Genomic DNA, 25272 nt, shown 5'->3' with positions numbered 1-25272 from the left:
GTGGAGTACAGGGGCAAATAAATAAATGATGGGTCTTTGTCCCAAACATTATGGAGGGCACTGTAGATCAGCCATGATTGAATGGCAGAGTACTCGATGGGCCGAATGGCCTAATTCTGTTCCTAAAACGTATGAACTTATGAAATGGACAGATGACATTTCGGAAACATCTGAGGAAGCATCCGGTCTCGAGATGTTGTCTGCCCATTCTCTCCACAGATGCTGCCTGGCCCCCTGAATTCCTCCAGCACTTTGTATTCTGCTCCAGTTTCCAGCGCCTGCAGGCCTGTGAATCCGTATGACTCTGTATAGTTTAACCCCTCTTCCCCCGTGAAATATATGCAATTAGAGTCCCTTTCCGTGGTTCACTGGCTGTCTTTGGCAATATACACGACAACGTCTTTCATTTCAAACTGTCCTACCAGATCTACTATAGACACACAATACTGGAGTGACTCAGCGGGTCAGGCAGCACCTGTGGAGGGAATGGGCAGACGACATCTCGAGACGGGATGCTCGCCTCGAGATGTGTGAGTGGGCGGATGCATGGCAGATGCAGTTTAATGTGGATAAGTGTGAGGTTAACCACTTTGGTGGTAAGAATAAGAAGGCAGATTATTATCTGAATGGTGTCGTTAGGAAAAGGGGACCTACAACGAGATCTGGGTGTCCTAGTGCATCAGTCACTGAAAGGAAGCATGCAGGTACAGCAGGCAGTGAAGAAAGCCAATGGAATGTTGGCCTTCATAACAAGAGGAGTTGAGTATAGGAGCAAAGAGGTCCTTCTGCAGTTGTACAGGGCCCTTGTGAGACCGCACCTGGAGTACTGTGTGCAGTTTTGGTCTCCAAATTTGAGGAACGATATTCTTGCTATTGAGGGCGTGCAGCGTAGGTTTACTAGGTTCATTCCCGGAATGGCGGGACTGTCATATGTTGAAAGACTGGAGCGGCTAGGCTTGTATACACTTGAATTTAGAAGGATGAGAGGGGATCTTATCGAAACATATAAGATTATTATGGGGTTGGACACGTTAGAGGCAGGAAACATGTTCCCAATGTTGGGGGAGTCCAGAACCAGGGGCCACAGTTTAAGAATAAGGGATAGGCCATTTAGAACAGAGATGAGGAAAAACTTTTTCAGTCAGAGATTTGTAAATCTGTGGAATTCACTGCCTCAGAAAGCTGTGGTGGCCAATTCTCTGAATGCATTCAAGAGAGAGCTAGATAGAGCTCTTAAGGTCAGGGGGTATGGGGAGAAGGCAGGAACAGGGTACTGATTGAGAATGTTCAGCCATGATCATATTGATTGGTGGTGCTGGCTCGAAGGGCTGAATGGCCTACTCCTGCACCTATTGTCTATTGTCTATCTCTGGAGAGAAGGGATGGGTGACGTTTTGGGTTGAGATCTTTCTTCAGACTGAAGTCTGAAGAAGGGTCTCAACCCGAAACATCACCCATCCCTTCTCTCCGGAGATGCTGCTTGTCCCACTGAGTTACTCCAGCATTTTGCGCCTATCTTTGGTTTAAACCAGTGTCTGCAGTTCCTTGCTACCAGACGTATTGTTGCACATCGCCATTTTAATTAGAGATCAATATATCGCCTTTTACGGTGATCAGATATTTGTGAATTCCCCTGCAGTAATCTTTGAAAGAGATCGCATCCCATTCTCTCCTTTTCTTCTCCAAAGAAAGCAAGCTGGGCTTTGGCAGTCTCTCATCGCAGGTTTGTGATAACCTTGAATCAGCCTTGTTGCACCCGTAACGGTTCAAGGACAGTCTCGTCAGGTGGCCAGTGTATGACACCCATTTTCTTTCATTGGCTCTCTTTCACTCTGCAAATAAAACCCTGCGTCAACTTAAAAACAAAATCCCCACAATAACATTTTAGTGGTCGCTAGTAGGACAAGGACAGCCACATAAATTCTAATTTGCTCCATAAATTTGCCTCCTTCCTATCTCCAAAATCTCCCCTCGCCCCTCTATCTTTGCAAACCTCCCGTTCTGGCCTCCTGCACAACCCTGAATCTAATTTATGGCCAAGCCGTAAGCTGCCAAGGACCACTGTCCTGAAATTCCCTCGCTCTTTGTCTTCCATAGAACTTCATAGGTTCCAGGAGCAGAATTAGGCCATTCGGCCCATCAAGTCTACTCCGCCATTCAATCATGGCTGATCTATTCCTCCCTCTCAACCCCATTCTCCGGCCTTCTCCCCACAACCCCTGACACCTGCACTAATCAACTTGATAGTGATAAATCATAAATAAATGATGTCCCACTTGAGAAGGATAAACTAAATGAATAGTATAAGAAAATAACTGCAGATGTTGGTACAAATCGAAGGTATTTATTCACAAAATGCTGGAGTAACTCAGTAGGTCAGGCAGCATCTCAGGAGAGAAGGAATGGGTGACGTTTTGGGTCTTCAGAAGAAGGGTCTCGACCCGAAACGTCGCCCATTCCTTCTCTCCTGAGATGCTGCCTGACCTGCTGAGTTACTCCAGCATTTTGTGAACTAAATGAATAAATCAACTCATCCTGTTCTAGTGAAGAATCTATCAGTCTGCTTTCTATGGTGCATCTGTAGAAGTGTGTAAATGTCATGGAAGACATTGCAAATTCCTAGAGTCTCCTCAGGAAGTAGCTTTGTGAATGTAACATTATTGCATTTCGCGATGCCAATGCATAGATATTCATTGTGGTTCTTGCATTTTAAATGTATAAAGCTCATTTATCATTGTGTTCCAATTGTCTTGAGCGGGATTCTATGAGTGCTACATCAAGAATACACCGATCAGCCAAAACATTATGACCACTGACATGCGAAGTGAATAACATTGGTTATCTTGTTACAATGGCACCTGTCAAGGGGTGGGATATATTAGGCAGCAAGTGAACAGTCAGTTCTTGAAGTTGATGTGTTGGATGCAGGAGAAATGGGCAGGAGTAAAGACCTGAGCGACTTTGACAAGGGCCAAATTGTTATGGCCAGACGACTGGGTCAGAGCATCTCTGAAACGGCAAGGCTTTGGCTTATGGGGTGCTCCCGGTCAGCAGTGGTGAGTACCGACCGACAGTGGTCCGAGGAGGGACAAACCACAATCTGGCGACAGGGTATTGGGCGTCCAAGGCTCATTGATGCGCGAGGGCAATGAAGGCTATCCCGTCTGGTCCGAACCGACAGAAGGTCGACTGTGGCACAAGTCACAGAAAATTTTAATGGTGGTCATGGGAGGAATGTGTCACAATACACAGTGCATCGCACCCTGCTGCGTATGGGGCTGCACACGGAGGACCAACAGCATATTGGGCAGGTGGTCATAATGTTTTGGCTCATCAGGTCATAATGTTTTGGCTGATGGGTGTATATCCAACTTTACTGATGTTGATGTTGTTGGGTATTTGGAACATGCATTCTGACGTGAGAGGGTAGTTGTTCTGAGGTCCCATAAACGTGCATAAATCTCTGTGTGCAGGCAGAACACATCCAGGGACAAAGCCATAAATCAGTGCCTCGGGCACGGGTGACCTATGCAATGCAGGGGCTCTGAAGAGAGGGGGCAAATATCTCTACAGGAAGGTGAGGGGGAGATAAGGGGCAGAGGCAAATGCTTCTACATGAAGGGGAGAAAGAGAGAGTGGTGTGTGGAGGAAGGAACTGCAGATGCTGGTTTAAATCGAAGATAGTCACAAAAGGGTGCAGTACCTCAGCGGGACAGGCAGCATCTCTGGAGAGAAGGAACGGGTGACGCTTCGGGTCGAGGGCAGTCTGAAGAAGGGTCTCGTCCCGAAACGTCACCCATTCCTTCTCTCCAGAGATGCTGCCTGTCTCGCTGAGTTACTCCGGCATTTTGCGTCTATCTTCAGGATAAGACTTTAGGCTTTAAAGATACAGTGTGGAAACAGGCCCCTTGGCCCACCAAGTCCACCTTGACCCACCAAGTCCACCTTGACCAGCGATCGCCCCGTATACTAGCACCATACCTACACACTGGGGACAATTTACAATTTTTATCAAAGCTAATTAACCTACAAACTTGGTACGTCTTTGGAGTGTGGGAAGAAAGCAGAGCAACCAGAGAAAACCCACGAGGTCACAGGGAGAACTTACAAACTCTGTACAGACAGTGCCCGTAGTCAGGATTGAACCCGGGTCTCTGGGGCTGTAAGGCGGCAACTCTACCGCTGCGCCACCATGCCGCTCACTATTTTATATAATTCTACCAGTTCTCCCCGCAACTTCCTGCCTTCCATATACTTCTGTCAGGTGTCTCAAATGTAAGAACTCATCCACTGGAATTAATTTCATGCTCCATATTTGTTCAAATATATATTTCTTGGTTTAAATTCCAATCCTTGCCCCCATTCACATGATTGTTGTTATGTAAAACGATCCTGACCTTGTTTTTGGTTCGGTGGCGTTCAAAGATTTGTTTTGCCTGCCGTTACGTGACCAATAGATCGCAGGCCATTGATATGAAATGGTCTGGTTGTTATAGGAACAAGCTTGTGTCTCTCAGAGGAGGGGGCGAGTGGGGGCCTGAGATGGCGCGGCCGAGTCCAGTCGCTATCCTGGTAGCTCCACGGAGACTGAGCGTTTTTTTGACTTGTATGTTCATTTTTAATTTATTTTTAAGTACTAACACACTAGCACTAATAACGTACGACCGGAAAACTCTCGTAAAACTAAACTTTTAGCGTAACCGAAGACTTATTAGACTGTACTCACCGATCCAGCGTGGCCGACAGAGATCAAGAGAGCGCCGCGGCAACAACAATGGGAGCGTGACTCCGAGAAAGAGTCGGAGAAAACATCGAGGAAAGCGGGGGGGGATTGGGAATGGGCTGAGAGCCTAAGCCTTCCATCCACCACTGCCCAGCATCCTTCTGGCCAACGTCCAGTCCCTGGAGAACAAGCTGGATGACCTCAGGGCGAGGATCGGATTCCATAGGGACATAAGAGACTGCAACATCTTCTGTCTGACCGAGACATGGCTGACCCCGCTGGTGCCGGATCAGGTGATCTGCCCAACCGAGCGCCTTTACCACCTTAGACAGCTGAGGAAATTCAGAGTCTCTCTGGGGATCCTTCAGTGCTTCTACTCTGGGGCTGTAGAAAGCATCTTGTCCGGCAACATCTCAATCTGGTTTGGGAACAGCTCTGCCCAGGACAGGAAGGCCCTACGGAGAGTAGTGCGTTCGGCTGAACGCACTATGGGAACTACACTCGCCCCCCTGCAGGGCCTATACATCAGAAGGTGCAGTTCCAGAGTCAGTAACATTATGGGGGACCCCTACCACCCCAGCAACGAACTGTTCCAGCTGCTACGGTCAGGCAAACGCCTCCGCTGTGAAAACAGAGAGGATGAGACGGAATTTCTTCCCACAGGCCATCAGGACTGTTAACTCTTATATCGCCAGGGACTAATTTACTGTATTAATTTCTTTTTTGTGTTGCGTCTTTTGTTTTCTTTTAAAAAAAAATTCTGTTCTGTTTTGTAGTTTTAGCACAATCCGCAGGCATTGCTACTTTCATTTCACTGCACATCTTGTCTGTGTATGTGTCAAATAAAGTAGACTTGACTTGACTTGAAATATCCGTGTAGCTTTCAGTGAGCAGAGGGTGGCAGTGTGCTAGAAACTCTATGCGCAGCTTGCTTGGGTAAGGGGACTGAATTTGATTTCCGGTCCTCATTGGCACTTGTTATGTTTTCCCGACAGGGAGAGGTTTTGCAATTCTCAGCTGCGTTTGTGGTGTGAGGAAAATAAATCTGTCTGTTTCTGACTGGAAGGGAGAAACAAAGCAGTTTGACCTTAATTCGCACCTAACGCACGCTGAGTTTTACTTTGTAAAGAGTAAGTCGATTAACTGGAAATTTGTATTCTAACCTCTGATCTGCCCACACCAGGAGATAGTAGACCAAGTAGCAGATCTGTACAATATTAATGGAGGCACAAGGAACTGCAGATCCCGCAGTTTACAACAACAAAAAAAGCACAAAGTGCTGGAGGAACTCAGCGGGTCAGGCAGCTTCTCTGAGAACATGGACAGGAGGTGGTTCAGGTCTGAAGGAAGGTCCCGACCTGAAACGTCACCTATCCATGTTCTCCAGAGATGCTGCCTGACCCGCTGAGTTACTCCAACACCCTGTGAAACGTCACCTATCCATGTTCTCCAGAGATGTTGCCTGACCCGCCGAGTTACTCCAGCACTCTGTGAAACGTCACCTACCCACGTTCTCCAGAGATGCTGCCTGACCCGCTGAGTTACTCCAGCACTTTGCTTCCACTTATTTAGTTCAGTTTGGAGATACAGCATGAAAAAGGAACTGCAGATACTGGTGTACAGAAAAGAAGGCACAAAGTGCTGGAGTAACTCAACGGGTCAGGAAGCATCTCTGGAGAACATGGAAAGACGATGTTTCAGGTTAGGACGGGACCATTTCACTGACTCTGTAGGAGAGAAGAGAGCTGGAATATCAAATTGAAATGAAAAAGAATCACCTCTCCATGTCTGTATAAAGAAGGTTTCCGACCTTAAACATTACCTGTCCATGTGCTCCGATGCTGCCTGACCCGCTGAGTTACTCCAGCACTTTGTACAATATTAATGTTTGTTACTGTGTGTTGTCATTCTATTTGTTTTTTTTCAATCGTCAAACAAGATTGCACCAGACCTGAAAGTTCACTATATTTTTTCGGCCCTTTGACCCTCAGCAACAGCCTAATACCGCTTCACAGTTGCCTAGTATCCATTTTACAGACACTCGAAGATATTTTAGCCAAAGATGTTCCAAAGAAAGGGTGGCAGGGTGGCACATCGGTAGAGCTGCTGCCTCACGGCGCCAGAGACCCAGGGTTTGATCCTGACTGTGGGTGCTTGTCTGTACGGAGTTTGTACATTCTCCCTGTGACTCAACACCTTCGCTCAGTCCACCTTAACCTACCTGATCTCCCGGTTGCTCAGTACTTCAACTCCCCCTCCCATTCCCAACCTAACCTTTCTGTCCTGGGCCTCCTCCATTGAGGAAAAACTTTTTCAGTCAGAGAGTTTGAATCTGTGGAATTATCTGCCTCAGAAGGCAGTGGAGGCCAATTCTCTGAATGCATTCAAGAGAGAGCTGGATAGAGCTCTTAAGGATAGTGGAGTCAGAGGGTATGGGGAGGGCAGGAACGGGGTACTGATTGAGAATGATCAGCCATGATCACATTGAATGGCGGTGCTGGCTCGAAGGGCCGAATGGCCTCCTCCTGCACCTATTGTCTATTGTCTATTGTCAGAGTGAGGCCCAGCGCAAATTGGAGGAACAGCACCTCGTATTTCGCTTGGGCAGCTTACACCCCAGCGGTATGAACATTGACCTCTCTAACTTCAGATAGCCCTTGCTTTCCCTCTCTCTCCATCCCCTTCCCCTTCCCAGTTCTCCCACTAGTCTTGCTGTCTCCGACTACATTCTCTCTTTGCCCGCCCACTCCCCAGACATCAGTCTGAAGAAGGGTCTCGACCCGAAACGGCACCCATTCCTTCTCTCCAGAGATGCTGCCTGACCCGCTGAGTTAATCCAGCATCTTGTGTCTACCGCAGGTTTATTGGTTAATTGGCCCGACTCTAAACTAAACTAATTAAGACACGTTAGCAGCGGCTGGCTTTAGAATTAATTAACACAAAGTGTTGGAGTAACTCAGCGGGTCAGGCAGCATGTCTGGAGAACATGGATTGGTGACGTCTCGGGTTGCGACACTTCTTCTAACATAGAAACGCACGTAGCTGTGGTAACGAGTCCAAACATGGATGCACATGTGGCTGTTGATTACTGTGCCTTGTTAATCTTTTCATTAAGTTGTTGATTCTTGGAGCTTGAACCATTTTTGGGCTCCCTGTTTTTATACCGTAACAATTAACCTTTTTAGTTTGACCTGCACAAAGTCAATTTTATTTAGTTAACTAGACCAAGTAGACCCATTGGGCCCAACGCCCCCTCCCTCCCTCACCCCCTCCCGCCCATCCCCCCCCACTCCACCCCCCCTCCCTCCCCCACTCCATGCTCCCTCCCCCCCATTGACCCACTCCATCCCCCCTCCCACCCTCACCCACTCCATCTCCCCCCCCACTCCACACCCCCTCCCTCCCTCCCCCGCTCTCCCCATCCTCCCCCACTCCACCCCCCTCCCTCCCCCACCAATCCACTCCCCCCACTCCACCCCCCCCTCCCTCACTCACTCCATGCTCCCTCCCCCCCATTGACCCACTCCATCCCCCCCCTCCCACCCTCACCCACTCCATCTCCCCCCCCCCCACTCCACACCCCCTCCCTCCCTCTCACCCACTCCATCCCCCTCCTCCTCCTGCCCCACCCCCCCTCACCCAGATAATGTGTAGGGAGGAACTGCAGATGCTGGTTTAAACCGAAGACAGACACAAAAAGCTGGAGTAACTCAGCGGTTCTGGCAGCATTTAGTTAATGATTTCACACTCACTCTCTTTCACAAAATAGCAGATTTTAAATACAGAGTTTGCTGAAAAAGTTTTTTTTCAATTATTTACCAGGGCGACTTCAGCGTGCATGTTTTTGGACTATTTTGAGTTTTTCAGATGTGAGATTATTTGACCGTTTTCTGTTCCTACGACCGATTTGTTTCACTCAAGCCAGGCTGTGTGCAAATGTTCTCCCATTTATTGTATTAAGAGTCAAAGAGTCATTCAGTACGATACAGCCCTTCGGCCCAACTCGTTCATGCTGACCAAGGTCACCCATCTCAGCTAGACCCATTTGCCCATGTTTGGCCCATATATGCCTCTAAACCTTTCCTGTCCATGTACCTGTCCAAGTGTCCTTGAAATTGTGTTATAGTACCTGCCTCAACTACCTCCTCTGGCAGCTCGTTCCATAGATTCAGTTGATATAGTTACCCAAGGAAAAAAAACTGCAGATGCTGGTTTAAATCGAAGGTAGACACAAAATGCTGGAGTAACTCAGCGGGTCAGGCAGCATCTCAGGAGAGAAGGAATGGGTGACGTCTCAGGTCGAGACCCTTCTTCAGACTGAATATAGTTGCCTCTTGGGTTCCTATTAAATCTTGCCCCTCTCACCTTAAACCTATGCCCTCTGGTTTTTGTTTCCCATAAAAGACTCTGAACATTCGCCCTATTCATCGGACAGCATAGTGGCACAACAGCAGAATGCTGCCTCACAGCGCCAGAGACCTGGGTTCCATCCTGACTACGAGTGCTATTGGTACGGAGTTTGTACGTTCCCCCTTGTGACTGCGTGGGTTTTGTCCAGGTGCTCCGGTTTCCTCCCACATTCCAAAGACGTGCAGGTTTATAGGTTAATTAACTTCTGTAAATTGTCCTTGGTGTGTGGGATAGAACTGGTCGTTGGTGGGCATGGACTCAGTGGGCCAAAGGGCCTGTGGGCCAAAGGGCATTGTATCTCTAAAACCTAACTGAATCTATTCCCCTCATGATTTTATAAGAGCATGCCTCATCCTTCTGCGCTGCAAGGTATAAAGTCCTAGCCTGCCCAACCTCTCCCTGTAGCTCAGGCCCTCGAGTCCTGGCAACATCCTCGTAAATCCTCTCTGCGCCCTATTCAACTTCCAGGGGCAGCACAGTGGCGCAGCGGTAGAGCTACTGCCTTACAGCGCCAGAAACCCGGGTTCGATCCCGACTGCGGGTGCCGTCTGCACGGAATTTGTACGTTCTCCCCTTGACCTGCGTGGGTTTTCTCCAAGATTTCCGGTTTCCTCCCACACTCCAAAGACGTACAGATTTGTAGGTTAATTGGCTTGGTGCAAATGTAACATTGTCCCTAGTGTGTGTAGGGTGGTGTTAATGTGCAGGGATCGCTGGTCGGTGTGGAAACGGCCTGTTTCCACGCTGTGTCTCTAAAACTAAAACTCAATCTATTCCCCTCATGATTTTATACGCCTCTAAAGATCACCCCTCGTCCTCCTGCGCTCCAAGGAACAAAGTCCTGGCCCGCCCAGCCTCTTCCTGTAGCTCAGGCCCTCGAGGCCTGTCAGCATCCTTGTAAATCTTCTCTGCACCCTTTCCTGCTTAAGTTGGAAGACCTGTGGAAGTCTTGTAGTCAGGCTCAGTGTAGGTGCAAGTGGGCGCTGGTGTGACTGAGTACCACTGATGGTTCGTGAAGCTGCCTTTGACATTTTCTCACAGTTGCTGCCAAGCAAGAGCTTTGAACAGGCTGCTTGTAATGAATGTCACGCTGCATGAAAGAGCAGCCTTTATTCCCATCAGAATCTCAGCTTGCTCGGAGTCTCCGGGTGGAACAAATCGGCACGCATCCCACTTTCCCCAGGGCCCGAGAGATTGATGTCAACGCTGCCTTACAGCCGGCTGTTTCACAAGCGATAGCATGAGGTTTTTTTTAATCTTCACAACATGCCGGTTGCAAAGAGGTGGGATGTTGGGCCGGGGCCTGTGTCCTTGATGGCCACAGTCAACGGGCATCGACACGCCAGAAATCCGCTCATAGGCACGTGGGCAGCTTGGCTGTCACAGCTGCGTGGGGTTTCACTGGGTCACTGGAAATATTCAGGATGCTTTGTCCTGCTCTGTCTCAGACCTCGGCTGCCTTCAGTCTGCATCGCAAGCTCGGTGTGGGCCGCTGGTGGGAGCGGGTTTAACTCTGAGTCCCGTTCATTGTGGACATCTGTGGCAGCCAGGCTTTCCATCGTCCTGTTCCCAGGTGTGGTCCTCGTCGGTCTCGTCCCTCGTCCTCTCTGTCCTCCTGTTCCCAGTCTTCTTGTTCCTCATCGGTCTCGTTCCTCGTCCTTTCTGTCCCCCTGTTCCCAATCGTGTTGATCCTCATCGGTCTCGTCCCTCATCCTGTTCCCAGTCTTGGTGTTCCTTGTCCTCTCTCCTGTTCCCAGTCTTGGTGTTCCTCGTCCTCTCTCCTGTTCCCAGTCTTGTTGTTCCTCGTCCTCTCTCCTGTTCCCAGTCTTGTTGTTCCTTGTCCTCTCTCCTGTTCCCAGTCTTGGTGTTCCTCGTCCTCTCTCCTGTTCCCAGTCTTGTTGTTCCTCGTCCTCTCTCCTGTTCCCAGTCTTGTTGTTCCTTGTCCTCTCTCCTGTTCCCAGTCTTGGTGTTCCTCGTCCTCTCTCCTGTTCCCAGTCTTGTTGTTCCTCATCGGTCTCGTCCCTCATCCTGTTCCCAGTCTTGTTGTTCCTCGTCCTCTCTCCTGTTCCCAGTCGTGTTGTTCCTTGTCCTCTCTCCTGTTCTCAGTTGTGTTGCTCCTCGTCGGTCTCGTCCCTCGTCCTGTCCCCGCTGTGGTTCCACAGCAGTGACTCGGCTGAGTTGCCCCTCGGTTGACGGGCCGTCCGGTGATGGGAAACCGGGTTTTCACCTGTTGCAAACTCCTCACGGACTCGGTGCTGATGAGGCCGCGGGGTGAAGACCACCCACACGCATCGCTGCTGCCCGACCCTGCGGCAGAACCACCTTCCCGTGCCCACGCCTCGGATAAACCCGTGGAGGCGGGAGTGCAGTCTTCGCAGGTTTACCCTGACCTCATCTTGAGCAGCACCACAGCCCACGGCTTCAGCCCGAAGCGCGGTGCGTCTCCGGCCTTTGACGTTGCCGACTCCGAGGGCGGCCTTGGGGGAGATGCAGTCCCATCGGGCCAGGGAGAAGGTGGTGTGAACAGGGAGACGCCGCGCCCGGGGGACTCCGAGCCGGTGTCTGGCGGCCTCCCTCCCGCCCTCGAGGAGATCACGGGGCAGGTGGAAGACTGCGACTGCCCCTGGCTTTGGCTCTGGCAAGCTGAACACAGGCCGGAGTACACGGACTGCAGCGAGGACAGCACACTGTACTCTGAGGAGAACCCCCTGGAAACAGCTGAGCTGGCAGATGTGGCAGAGGAAGAGAAAATGGCCGGCCTGGGCTCGTGGTGCGAATTATCGAGCTGCGGCCAGCAGCGTGGTCTTCCACAGGAAGGTGGCAGGAGAGAGGGTCGGACGAAGCAGTCTTGCGGAGAGCTGGTGGCCAGCAACGATCATCCTGCCAGACACAACAACATCACAGGCTGCTTGTCCTGCCGTTCATCATTAGACCAAGGGCTTGCTGCCTCGCCGGCACTCGACTGTGAGGCCCTGCGCCTCGAGTGTACGAGAAGAGGTGGTGGAAAGCGGGATTCACCGGCGGGCTCGGCCCCGCCACCAAAAAATGGCCGTGGCTGGAAAGGAAGGAGGAGGCAGCCGGATGGAAAAGTGGCGGGAATATTGAGCGGCCACCCCCCGCCTAGCTGCTCGGAACTCCCCGTCACTGCAGAGGGGTCGGGCCAACGGCCAACAACTCTACGCAAGAGAAGCAAGAGAAAGAGACTTCTTCATGCGGAGCCAGGTGGATGTGGAAAGGATGTGGAGAAAGGCAAATCAAAATAAAGTCTGAAGAAGGGTCTTGACTAGGGTTGCCAACTTCCCGTATTAGCCGGGACATCCCGTATATCGGGCTAAATTGGTTTGTCCCATGCGGGACCGCCCTTGTCCCGTATTAGGCCCGGGAGCCGCTGTAGGCCCGGACACTGTAGACCCGGACACTGTGGGCCCGGGAGCCGCTGTAGGCCTAGGCAGTGTAGGCCCGGACACTGTAGGCCCGGGAGCCGCTGTAGGCCTGGGCAGTGTAGGCTAACGGAGTGTGTTTGGGGAGCGGGGCCAAGTGCGATCGCCTAACGGAGATTGCGAAGCAACCCGCCTCCCAGCCCGGGTGGCCGCCATTGATGGAGGGGGAGCATGTGGCAGCTGGCTGGGGAGGTCACCTTTTGTCCCTTATTTGGGAGTTATAAAGTTGGCAACCCCAAACGTCACCCATTCCTTCTCTCCAGAGATGCTGCCTGTCCCGCTGAGTTGCTCCAGCTTTTTGTGTCTACCTTCGGTTCAAACCAGCATCTGCAGCTCCTTCCGACACAAATCAAAATAAACCCTCTGTTCTTTGCAGAGAGTGGCCAGTTAATTATATTAATTGTGCATCTGAAACCGCTGATGCTGAAAGCTGGCAGCTGTAATTCTGGCCACCACCGATTTATTCAGTGTGATATTTGACAGCGTTTAATTATTTTCTAGTGTTGGGTAGCACATTTTAACCCGTGGAAGACTGAATCGCTCTGTAACTCCCCGACTGAACTAGACGGGACTGTTTTGTCCCGGAGGTAGGAACGAGGAACTGCAGACAGTGGTTTACAAAAAAAGACACAAAGTGCTGGAGTAACCGAAGGCAGATCAGGCAGTATCTCTGGAGAACACGAAGATTCAGGTCGGGACCCTTCTGCACATTAGCATTGAGCATTGTTATATCATTTTAGGAGAACAGGTTAGTTAGAGTATAAACGGGAGTAGGACAAGTGACAAGCAATTGGAAACACAACGGGTCACTGAGACCGAAGAAGGGTCCTGACCCAGACCGTCACCGATCCACGTCCTCCAGAGATGGTGGTCAAAAAGGTTTTTGGCACTTTGACCTTCATCAGTCAGAGTATAGAGTATAGAAATTGGGAAGGTCATGTTGCTGGTTGTATTAGACGTTGGTGAGACCGCATTTAGAATATTGTGTTCAGTTCTGGGTACCATGTTATAGGAAAGATGTTGTCAAGCTGGAAAGGGTTCAGAGACGATTTACGAGGATGTTGCCCGGACCAGAGGGTGTGAGCTATAGGGAGAGGTTGAGTAGGCTGGGTCTCTATTCAATGGAGTGCAGGAGGATGAGGGGAGATCTTATAGAGGTGTACAAAATCCTGAGGGGAATAGATCGGGCAGATGCAAAGAGTCTCTTGCCCAGAGTAGGGGAATCGAGGACCAGAGGACATAGGTTTAAGGTGAAGGGGAAAAGATTTAATAGGAATCCGAGGGGTAACATTTTCACACAAAGGGTGTATGAAGCAAGCTGCCGGAGGAGGGAGTTGAGGCTGGGACTATCCCATCGTTTAAGAAACAGTTAGACAGGTACATGGATAGGACAGGTTTGGAGGGATATGGACCAAGCGCAGGCAAGTGGGACTAGTGTAGCTGGGACATTTTTGGCCGGTGTGGGCAAGTTGGGCCGAAGGGCCTGTCTCCACACAGTATCACTCTATGACTCTGTGACTCCAGAGAGGCTGGCTGACCCGCTGAGTTACTCTGGCACTTTGCGCCTTATTTTGCCTCAGATCCTGGTGACATGGTTCGTCGAAGCACATAAAGAGAAAATGTTAGCGTGAAGTTGAAAGATGGACTTTTAGTTTAGTTTAGTTTTGAGATACAGCGCGGAAACAGGCCCTTTCGGCCCACCGGGTCCGTGCCGACCAGCGATCCCCGCACAGTAAAACCATCCTACTCCCACTCGGGACAATTTTTAACATTTGCCCAGCCAATTAACCCACATACCTGTACATCTTTGGAGTGTGGGAGGAAACCGGAGATCTCGGAGAAAACCCGCGCAGGTCACGGGGAGAACGTACAAGCTCCGTACAGACGGCGCCCGTAGTCAAGATCGAACCCGGGTCTCCGGCGTTGCATTCGCTGTAAGGCAGCAACTCTACCGCTGCGCCACCGTGCTGACTTCTAACGATCTTTAGCAAGAATATCTTCGTAAAGATGTGTTAAGAAATATCGTCATGGGTTTTCGGAGCAGAATTAGGCCATTAGATGCATTGTCCACTCCGCCATTCAATCACGGCTGATCTATCTTTCCCCCCCTCTCAACCCCATTCTTCTGCCATCTCCCCTTAACCCCTGGCACCCATATTATCAGTTAAGAGATGGTCTTGGCATCATATTCATAGCAGGCATTGTGGGCAGAAGGGCGGTTCCTGTGCTGTTCTGCTCTATTTTAACTGGATCTAATGACCTAGTTTTGCCTTTAACACAGCACTAACGTAAGAAAGCGAACAGATGTTGAGCCGTATGGCCCAGAAGGCCTCAGTAAGCTCACGTTTACCCGACCTTGGCCTTTACCCCACTTCCCTTCCTGCTCCATTTATAGCGCAAAAATGTCAGGGTAGGATTGGAACTAGAGTCATTCATCAGCCCTGGCCTTTGGCTCACCCGTCCAATAACTCATAGTCATAGAGTCCTACAGTGTGGAAACAGGCCCTTCAACCCAACTTGCCCACACCGGCCAAAAAGTCCCATATACCTGCCCGCCTTTGGCCCATATCCCTCTAAACCTGTTCTATCCATGTACCTGTCTAAATGTTTCTTAAACATTGCAATAATACGTGCCTCAACTACCTCCTGTGGCAACTCGTTCCACACACCCACCACCCTTTCTGCGGAAAAAGTTACCCCTCAAGTTCCTATTAAATCTTTCCCCCTCTCACCTTAAACCTCGTAACCACTACCGCATCATATCCCTTAGGCTGTGCCGGCTAAGATAACACGGAAAATAATCTTTATTGCCTCCAGTAAAGTTGTATCATTATCTGCGATGTTTAGGTTAACGCGTATGAGGAGCGTTTGATGGCTCTGGGCCTGTACTCGCTGGAGTTTAGAAGGATGAGGAGGGATCTCATTGAAACAATGAAAGGCCTAGATAGAGTGGATGTGGAGAGGATGTTTCCAGTAGTGGGAGAGTATAGAACTAGAGGGCACAGCCACAGAATAAAAGGACTTACCTTTAGAAAAGAAATGTGGAGGAATTTCATTAGCCAGAGAGTGGTGAAACTGGAATTCATTGCTCCAGATGACTGTGGAGGCCAAGTTGTTGGGTATTTTTAACGTGGAGATCGATAGGGTTCTTGATTAATAAGGGCGTCAAAGGTTACAGGGAGAAAGCTGGAGAATAGGGTTGAGAGGGTATAACAGGGCAGACTCAACAGGCCGAAAAGCCTAATTTTGCTCCTGTGGTCTCATGGTAATAATCCCCCACAAGCTCTGCTGAATTAAACCTGTTAATGTGGCCTGTGTGTCTGAAGTGGTCTGTGCTCAATTGCATTCACAATGTCATAGAAACATAGAAAATAGGTGCAGGAGGAGGCCATTCGGCCCTTCGAGCCAGCACCGCCATTCATTGTGATCATGGCTGATCATCCACAATCAGTAACCCGTGCCTGCCTTCTCCCCATACCCCATGTCTCATTAACGTGCATGAATATAAGTAGTTAGTTCCTTGCAGTCTGGTTTAGTTTAGAGATACTGCCCGGAAACAGGCCCTTTGGCCCACCGAGTCCGCGCTGACAAGCAATCTCTGCACACTAACACTACCCTACACACTAGGGAACAATTTACCATTTTTACCAGAGCCAGTTAGCCTACAGACCTGCAGGCCTTTGGAGTGTGGGAGGAAACCGGAGCACCCGGAGAAAACCCACGCAGGTCACGGGGAGAACGTACAAACTCCCCTACAGACAGCACCCGTAGTCGGGATTGAACCCGGGTCTCTGGCGCTGTGAGGCAGCAACTCTACTGCTGTGCCAGCGTGCTGCCCGATCATCAAATGGTTAATGTGCACGTTTGTTGTGGAGAACAGATGAATATAATTTTGCAGGAAGCATCGGAGTTGCAATTAACTGGATACTGTGCCATGGGTGAAGTCTGTATTGATTGACTGGTGTTTCATTATCCCATAGAAGGAGGCAGCTGTCTGTGGTCATGTATTCCCTTCCCAGTATTCACCCCAAGATCAAAAAGATAAATATTATGCGGTCTCTCGTTTAATTTTTCCCTGAAGCACCATTAAAAGGTTTGTACAATTGAATATATGTGTGTATATATATATATATATATATATATATATATATATATATATATATGTATATACTAATCAGCCAAAACATTCTGACCTGATGAGCCAACACATTATAACCACCTTCCTTTATTCACAAAATGCTGGAGTAACTCAGCAGGTCAGGCAGCATCTCAGGAGAGAAGGAATGGGCGACGTTTCGGGTCGAGACCCTTCTTCAGTCTGAAGTAATCTGAGTTGCTCCAGTTACTTTGTGTCTTGTCTTCTGTTCCTGTGACTGATGGACTGGAGCAGAGCCGGCTGTTTTTCCCATTCATTCGATGTCTTCTTGTTGCAGCCCATTCCTCCGGCATGCCACTGGTGAATGGGGACAGTGGGCACAGCCACGCGGAGGCAGAAGACCACAACGAGAAGGGAGAAGGGGAGACTCGCGCCGACGATGGCAACGATCAAGAGGTCATCGTCATCCAGGATACGGGATTCACCGTCAGAATGCACGCCCCCGGGATAGAACCGTTCGATCTACAGGTGAGTGCGGTGGCAACTCATGATCCCGATTCAGCTGGTTTAGTTTTGTTTAGTTTAGAGATACAGCGCAGAAACAGGCCCTTCAGCCCACCGGGTCCGCGCCGACCAGCGATCCCCGCACGTTAATACTATCGCTATATTAACACAAAGGACAATTTTTACATTTACCAAGCCAATTTACCTACGCACCTGCACGTCTGTGGAGTGTGGGAGGAAACTGAAGATCTTGGAAAAACCCACGCAGGTCACGGGGAGAACGTACAAACTCCGTACGGACGGAGCCCGTAGTCGGGATCGAACCCGGGTCGACGGCGCTGTAAGGCAGCAACTCTACCGCTGCGCCACGGTGTTAAAGAAACCCACTGGATTTCACAAGCATTGCTGCTGATCGTAGAACAGGGAGCAGCGTTGGAACTGAAGATAGGCACAAAAAGCTGGAGTAACTCAGCCAGTCAGACTGCATCTCTGCGGAAAAGGAATAGGTGACGTTTCGGGTCGAGACCCTTCTTCAGACTGAGAGACAGGTGAAAGGGAATCGGGAGATAGAAACGGTGATCGAGAGAGATATAGATCAAATGAATGAAAGATATGCAAAAAAGTAACAATGATAAAGGAAACTGGCCATTGTTAGCTGCGGGCCAGATGAAAATGAGTTACAGACAATGAGATTCAAGACCACTTTAAAACTTGGACAATGACTTGGGTGGGGGAGGAACGGTGTGCGAGTGGATGCAAGGGTTACTTGAAGTTAGAGAAATCAATAATCATACCGCTGGGGTGTAAGCTGGGTTGTAATGCTGTTCCTCCCACTTGCGTGTGGCCTCATTGACAGTGGAGGATGCCCAGGACAGAAAGCTCAGTGTGGGAATGGGAAGGGGAGTCCAAATGTTTGGCAACCGGTAGATCAGGTAGGCCCAGGCGGACTGAGCGAAGGTGTTCAGTGAAACGATGATATAATCCCTATCCCTCCTACTGTTTTACTGTCTTCATGTTGAGTTCCTCTGCCTGTATATTCATTGTTACCTATCCCACAGCCAACAATTGCCCATTGTGTGCCCCACATTTCCCTGATTATCGTTGCTGTATGCGTATCTTCCATTCATTTCTCCTAAGCACCGTTTACACCTCTCGTTCCACTTTCCCCTGACTCTCCGTCTGAAGAAGGGTCTCGACCCGAAACGTCACCATTGCCTTTTCTCCAGAGATGCTGCCTGACCCGCTGAGTTACTCCAGCTTTTTGCGTTTGTCACTCCAAGTACAATTAGTCTGAAGAAGGGACCCGACCTGAAACGCCACCTGTCCAGAGTGCTGCCTGATCCCCCACCCCCACCACCCCTTGCTGAATTACTCCAGCACTTTGTGTCTTATCTTTTGTAAACCAGCTTCTGCAGTTCTTTGTGTCTATATGTGATTTGAACTAAAGAACTGGACATCAACAAAAACTGGAGATTACATTTTCACACATCCAGCACAGCTGGGGCAACAGTGCCAAGCAACTTATGAAAGAAAAGAGAATCCTTCTGTTCTTGGAGGCGATTTTCGGCTCCAAAACAACAATGAAGACTGATTGTGTGATGAGTTTATTTTTTAATGTGAATAAATAAGCTTCCCGTTAAAATCTGCACAGTGAGAGGGCGGGAAGGCTGGGACTCTATTCCTTGGAGCGCAGGAGGATGATCTTATAGAGATGTATAAAATCATGAGAGGAATAGATCGGGCAGACGCACAGTGTGCCTTGCCCAGAGTGGGTTTAAGGTGAAGGGGGAAAGATTTAATAGGAACCTGAGAGGTAACCTTTTCACACAAAGGGTGGTGGGTGTGTGGAACGGGCTGCCCGAGGAGGTAGTTGAGGCAGGGACTAGTGCAGCGTTGATGAAACAATATGACTCTATCTAAGACTCTATAATAGATCATTGGTCTATCTCCCCTCCAATTCTCTTTCCCCATTTATCTCACTTTGCACCCTTTCTTAATATTCTTGTCAGCATCATTTTGGGTCACAGAGTGATACAGCGTGGAAACAGGCCCTTCGGCCTAACTTGCCCACATCGATCAACATGCCCCAGCTACACTAGTCCCACCGACCTGCATTTGGCCCATATCCCCCTAAACCAGTCCTATCCATGCATCTGCCCAAATATTTCTTAAATCTTGTGATAGTACTTGCTTCAACTACCTCCTCCGGCAACTTGTTCCTTACACCATACACCCACCACCCTTTGTATGAAAAAGTTACACCTAATTAATCTCCCCCCCCCCCCCCCTCACCTTAAACCTATGTCCTCTGGTTCTCTGTTCCCCTACTCTGGGCAAGAGACTCTGTGCATCTACCCAATCTATTCCTCATATCATCATATATATACAGCCAGAAACAGGCCTTTTCGGCCCACCAAGTCTCTCATGATTTTGTACTCCTCTGTAAGGTCACCCCTCACCCCCCCCCCCCCCCTTTGCACCAAGGAATAGAGTCCTATCTTTCTGAGGGTAGTTTAAGTCATAGAGTGATACAGAGTGGAAACAGGCACTCCAGCCCAACTTGCCCTCACCGGCCACCATGTTCCAGCGGCCACCAAATCCGACCAGCCTGCGCTTGGTGCATATCCCTCCCAACCTGTTCTATCCATGTACCTGTCTAACTGTTTCTTAAATGTTGGGGTAATCCCAGCCTAAACTACCTCCTCTGGCACCTGGTTCCATACACCCACCACCCTTTGTGTGAAAAAATTACCCCTCGGAATCTTTTCCCCTTCACCTTGAACCCATGTCCTCTGATCCACGCAAGGGTTACTTGAAGTTAAAGAAATCAATATTAGTGGGCAATAAATGTTGGTATTTTGACCTTGTATCTTGTGAGGAAACTGATTTTATTTTTGTTAGAAGACTTGAATTTCTCGTACAGACAGTGATCTAATCCTTCATTTTTCTTTGCAAGTGCATATGACCTTCACATTTACAATTGGTGATTATGATCTACAAGAACTCAGAGTGTGGAATGAACAAGAACTCAATGTTATGTAAACAGAGCTCCAGGTTCAGAATGTTAAATTGCGCTGAGAGTGCAAAGTTTAAAGAGGTTTCGTTGCATTTCCCTCCCCTGCCCTCTCCTCTTGTTATCTTTAGACATTTAGCACAGCGCGGTGGCGCAGCGGTAGAGTTGCTGCCTCACAGTGCCAGACACCTAGGTTCCACCCTGATTACGAGTGCTGTCCGTACAGAGTTTGTACGTTCTCCCTGTGACCGCATAGTTTTTCTCCGGGCGCTCCGGTTTCCTCCCACATCCCAAAGACGTGCTTGTAGGTTAATTGGCCCGCCGCACATTGTCCCTAATGTGCGGGTGATCGCTGGTCGGCGCGGACACAGTGAGCCGAAGGGCCTGTTTCGCGCTGTACCTCTAAACTAAACTAACCAGACTTTGCACTGGAGGGTATTGGGGTAAACTTCACCCAGTAACTGGTTGTTTCACTAGAGACCAGGGCAACTAGGTTTGAATCGGTAAGGAATGCTTGTAGTTAGAGAAACCAATATACAATACAATACAATACAATACAATATATCTTTATTGTCATTGTACAGGGGTATAACGAGATTGGGAATGCGCCTCCCACCACTTCATACCATTGGGTTGTAAGCTGCCCAAGCGAAATCTGTAAGCATTCACCTAAACCTTGCAGCTTGGTTTACTGTACAGATTGCAAACAGGATTGTAAACCATGGAGCCTGATATCGGCTAGGAAACCCCTTTACAGCAACTTTAGACAGCGTGGTGGAGTACATGCCCCAATCAGCGTCAAGGGAAAGTGGAAATGGTTGAGGGCTTCAAGTTCCTTGGTGTTAATGATCTGCCATAGTCATCTGTCGTAATGTTACCACTGATCTGTGATAGTTTAGAACATGTTACAGACAATAGACAATAGGTGCAGGAGTAGGCCATTCGACCCTTCGAGCCAGCACCACCATTCAACGTGATCATGGCTGATCATTCTCAATCAGTACCCCGTTCCTCCCTTCTCCCCATACCCCCTGACTCCGCTATCTTTAAGAGCTCTATCTCTCTCTCTTGAAAGCATTCAGAGAACTGGCCTCCACTGCCTTCTGAGGCAGAGAATTCCACAGATTCACAACTCTCTGACTGAAAAAGTCTTTCCTCATCTCTGTTCTAAATGGCCTACCCCTTATTCTTAAACTGTAGCCCCTGGTTCAGGGCTCCCCCAACATTGGGAACATGTTTCCTGCCTCTAACGTGTCCAACCCCTTAATAATCTTATATGTTTCAATAAGATTCCCTCTCATCCTTCTAAATTCCAGTGTATACAAGCCTAGTCGCTCCAGTCTTTCAACATACGACAGTCCGGCCATTTTGGGAATTAAGCTACGCTGCACGCCCTCAATAGCAAGAATATCTTCCTCAAATTTGGAGACCAAAACTGCACACAGTACTCCAGGTGTGGTCTCACTAGGGCCCTGTACAACTGCAGAAGGACCTCTTTGCTCCTATACTCAACTCCTCTTGTTATGAAGGCCAACATTCCATTGGCTTTCTTCACTGCCTGCTGTACCTGCATGCTTCCTTTCAGTGACTGATGCACTAGGACACCCAGATCTCCTTGTACGTCCCCTTTTCCTAACTTGACACCATTCAGATAATAATCTGCCTTCCTATTCTTACCACCAAAGTGGATAACCTCACACTTATCCACATTAAACTGTATCTGCCATGCATCCGCCCACTCACACAGCCTGTCCAAGTCACCCTGCAACCTCATAGCATCTTCCTCACAGTTCACACTGCCACCCAGCTTTGTGTCATCTGCAAATTGGCTAATGTTATTTTTAATCCCTTCATCCAAGTCATTAATATATATTGTAAATAGCTGCGGTCCCAGCACCGAGCCTTGCGGTACCCCACTAGTCACTGCCTGCCATTCTGAAAGGGACCCATTTATCCCTACTCTTTACTTTCTGTCTGCCAACCAATTTTCTATCCATGTCAGTACCCTACCCCCAATACCATGTCAGTACCCCACCCCCAGGCTCAGCGATGTTGTTACTTGCTGACAGGCCCTTCGGCTCACCGAGTCCACACCGGCCAGCAGCCACATTGCTACGTCAGCCAAGAAGGCAGTCCAACCCCTCCACTTCCTTGGGAGATTGAGGAAATTCGGGCGCGTCTCCAATGACTTTTACAAACATCTACAGATACACTGTAGAAAGCATCCTGTCGGGTTGCTCCACAGCTCGGTCTGGGAACAGCTCTGCCCAAGACCGCAAGAAATTGCAGGCAGTTGTAGATGTAGCCCAGTCCATCGCACAGACCAGACTCCCCACCACTGACTCCATCTACACCTCACGCTGTCTCGGAAAGCAGCCGACACGATCAAAGATCGTGATTACAATCGAGCCATCCACAGTGTACAGATGCAGGATGAAGGGAATAGCATTTAGTGCAAGATAAAGTCCAGTAACGTCCGATTGATGTTATGTTGGAAGGAGCTGCAGATGCTGGTTTAAACCGAAGTTAGACACAAAATGGTGGAGTAACTCAGTGGTCAGGTAGCATCTCTGGAGAAAACGGAATAGGTGCGGTTTGGGTCGAGACCCTTTTTCAGACATGTCAATCCGAAATGTCACCTATTCCTTTTTCTCCAGAAATGCTGCCTGACCCGCTGAGTTACCCCAGCATTGTGTCCGATTAAGGATAGTGCGAGGGTTTCCAATGAGGTAAATAATAGCTCAGGACTGCCCTCTAGTTCTCGATAGGATGATCCAGTTGCCTGATAACAGCTGGAAAGCAACTGGCTCCAGGTTTTGGTCAGGAAGGAACCTGCAGATGCCGGTTTACACTGAAGATAGACACAAAACGCCAGAGTCACTCAGCGGGCCAGGCAGCATCTCTGGAGAGAAGGAATGGGTGACGTTTCGGGTCGAGACCCTTCTTCAGATTGAGAGTCAGGCGAGAGGGAAACTAGAGAAATGGAAGGGCAAGGTGTGAAACAGAAGATGATCAAGAAAAGGTAGAATGGTTCATAGTTGGCTAAGGGGAAGGTGACAACGAGGCATACAATCAGTAAAAGTAATCAGTGGGACTGGTCAGAGAACTAGGGTGCGGGAGGGTCGGGGAGAGAGAGGGAAAGCAAGGGTTACTTATTTCTACCTCCATGCTTTTTGTCATCATTGGTGTACATGTAGAGAAGTAGCAAAGCTCCTGCGAGCTTCGATCCAGATGGGGCTTGTTCCATGTTTGGTGTTAGTCGGCAAGCACATACTTAAAGTGAGTGCTCATGGAACATTCCTCACTGCCCTTGTGATGAAGTCTACAGCAAATGTTGCGAATAAACTCTGCAGCCTTGAAGGTTAACTCTTTCACAGGGGCGGCGCAGTGGTAGAACTGCTGCCTTACAATGTCAGAGACCCGGGTTCGATCCTGACCTCGGGTGCTGCCTGTGCGGAGCTTGCACGTTCTCCCCGTGACCGTGATGGTTTTCTCCAGGTGCTCCGGTTTCTTCCCACATTTCAAAGACGTGCAGTTTATAGGGTAATAGGTGTCTGCAAAATCTTCCCTATGCGTGTTGGGTAGAACTAGTGTCCAGTCGGTCGCCGGTCAGCACGGACTCAATTTCCACGCTGTATCTTTAAGGCAGATATAGATAGATTGTTGATTAGTTTGAAAGTACACATGACAATAAGCTAAACTGAAGCTAGTATGGGTTTCAGGAGTTAAGAGGAGGAGGCAGGAGAATGGTGTTGAGAGGGAGAGATAGATCAGCCATGATTGAATGGCAGAGTAGACTTGATGGGCCGAATGGCCTAATTTTGCTCTTATCACTTTTGAACTTAGGAACTTATGAACTATCTCTAAACTAAACTAAACTAGAAGTTGATTTTGCTGGGATTAGTTAGTGACCGTATGGATCAAATCAATGCTCCGTATTTCTCAGTTCCACTACCACTGGAATGCCAATAGGACAAAGGACAATATTCAGGCAGGCAGAATGGTTTAGACACCATATCTACAAGTGTAATCGTGGCTGTTGTTGGCTCCCAGGGTTTTTCAATGGTATTTTATTGTCCTCGGTACATTGAAATTCCTTTTTTGCATACTGTTCAGTAAAAAGATCTTGCTGTGCACAGGCACAATCGTACTTAAAACAAGCGTGCAAGAACTGTAGGTCACAACGTGACAACACATTTGAGCGGCGCAGTGGTGGAGTCGCTGCCTCACAGCGAATCTCGAGTCCCGGGTTCGATCATGACTACGGATGCTGTCTGTATGGAGTTTGCATGTTCTCCCTGTGACCCCGTGGGTTTTCTCCGGGCGCTCCGGCTTCATCCCACACACCAAAGTCATGCAGATTCGTAGGCTAATTGGCCCATGTAAATTGTCCCCAGTGTGTCAGATAGAACTAGTGTACAGGCGATCGCTGATCGGAGTGGACTCGGTGGGCCAAAGGCCTTGTTTCCATGCTGTATCTGTAAACTAAACTGACTGTGCCTGGGTACAGTGCAATTCATTATTTGCAGGCAGTTCAGTAAAATATTTTACTGTACAGAGGCACAATCGTACGTGAAACAAGAGTGAAGAACAGTAGATGACACCTGAGACTGGACACCAGAGTGGCCACGTTTCCGTCGCCATTTTGTGTGAGCCAAGTCCAGCGTTGCTTCAGATGGATGTTGCTGTGTGGAGCTCGATGCAGGGTTAGTGAAGGAAGGGATTGCAGGCAGGTGTAGCCACGAAACACTGCTGCCTTTCATTCGGGGAACAGCTGTACTGCGGCAGCCTTGCTCAGCTGAGAGTCTTCAATGTCACCTTGGTTTAAACCGATCACATTTTTTTTTTAATGGGTGTTAACAGGCCAGGCTCAGCCCACAGTCCACGGCTGGCATATCCAGCTCTGGCTGAGTTGGCCTCAGACTCCAAACTTTGAGTCCACTCCCCACCCCCCCACCCCCCACCACCCACCCTTCCTCTGCAGAAAGGTGGTGCCGTATTGTCCAAGGTATCTTCATTTGCAACGTGCCGTCAAAGTCAGTCTGACGAAGGGTCCCAGCGCAAAACATCGCCTATCCATGTTCTC

The 25272-nt window shown here is 49.1% G+C and overlaps 1 protein-coding gene across 6 annotated transcripts in view; it reads left to right on the top strand.

Annotated features, from left to right (window-relative positions):
* The window catches only part of cluha (CLUH binding protein of NUMT mRNA a), a 118938-nt gene that overhangs the window by 14375 nt on the left and 79291 nt on the right, over positions 1-25272 (top strand). For 2 of the 6 annotated variants that reach the window (XM_078422781.1, XM_078422779.1), the window contains one exon: positions 17007-17197. In XM_078422781.1, the coding sequence (XP_078278907.1) occupies positions 17007-17197 (191 nt within the window). Of the gene's footprint in view, positions 1-4499; positions 4607-10612; positions 10707-11340; positions 12356-16628; positions 16667-17006; positions 17198-25272 lie in introns of those variants that run through there. The other 4 variants (XM_078422782.1, XM_078422783.1, XM_078422785.1 and 1 more) reach the window with 4 other exon arrangements.

Source organism: Rhinoraja longicauda, chromosome 26 (genome assembly GCF_053455715.1).
Source record: "Rhinoraja longicauda isolate Sanriku21f chromosome 26, sRhiLon1.1, whole genome shotgun sequence".
Lineage (NCBI taxonomy): Eukaryota > Metazoa > Chordata > Chondrichthyes > Rajiformes > Arhynchobatidae > Rhinoraja > Rhinoraja longicauda.
Note: the sequence above shows the minus strand (reverse complement) of the source record. Positions and strands in the feature narration are given on the sequence as shown.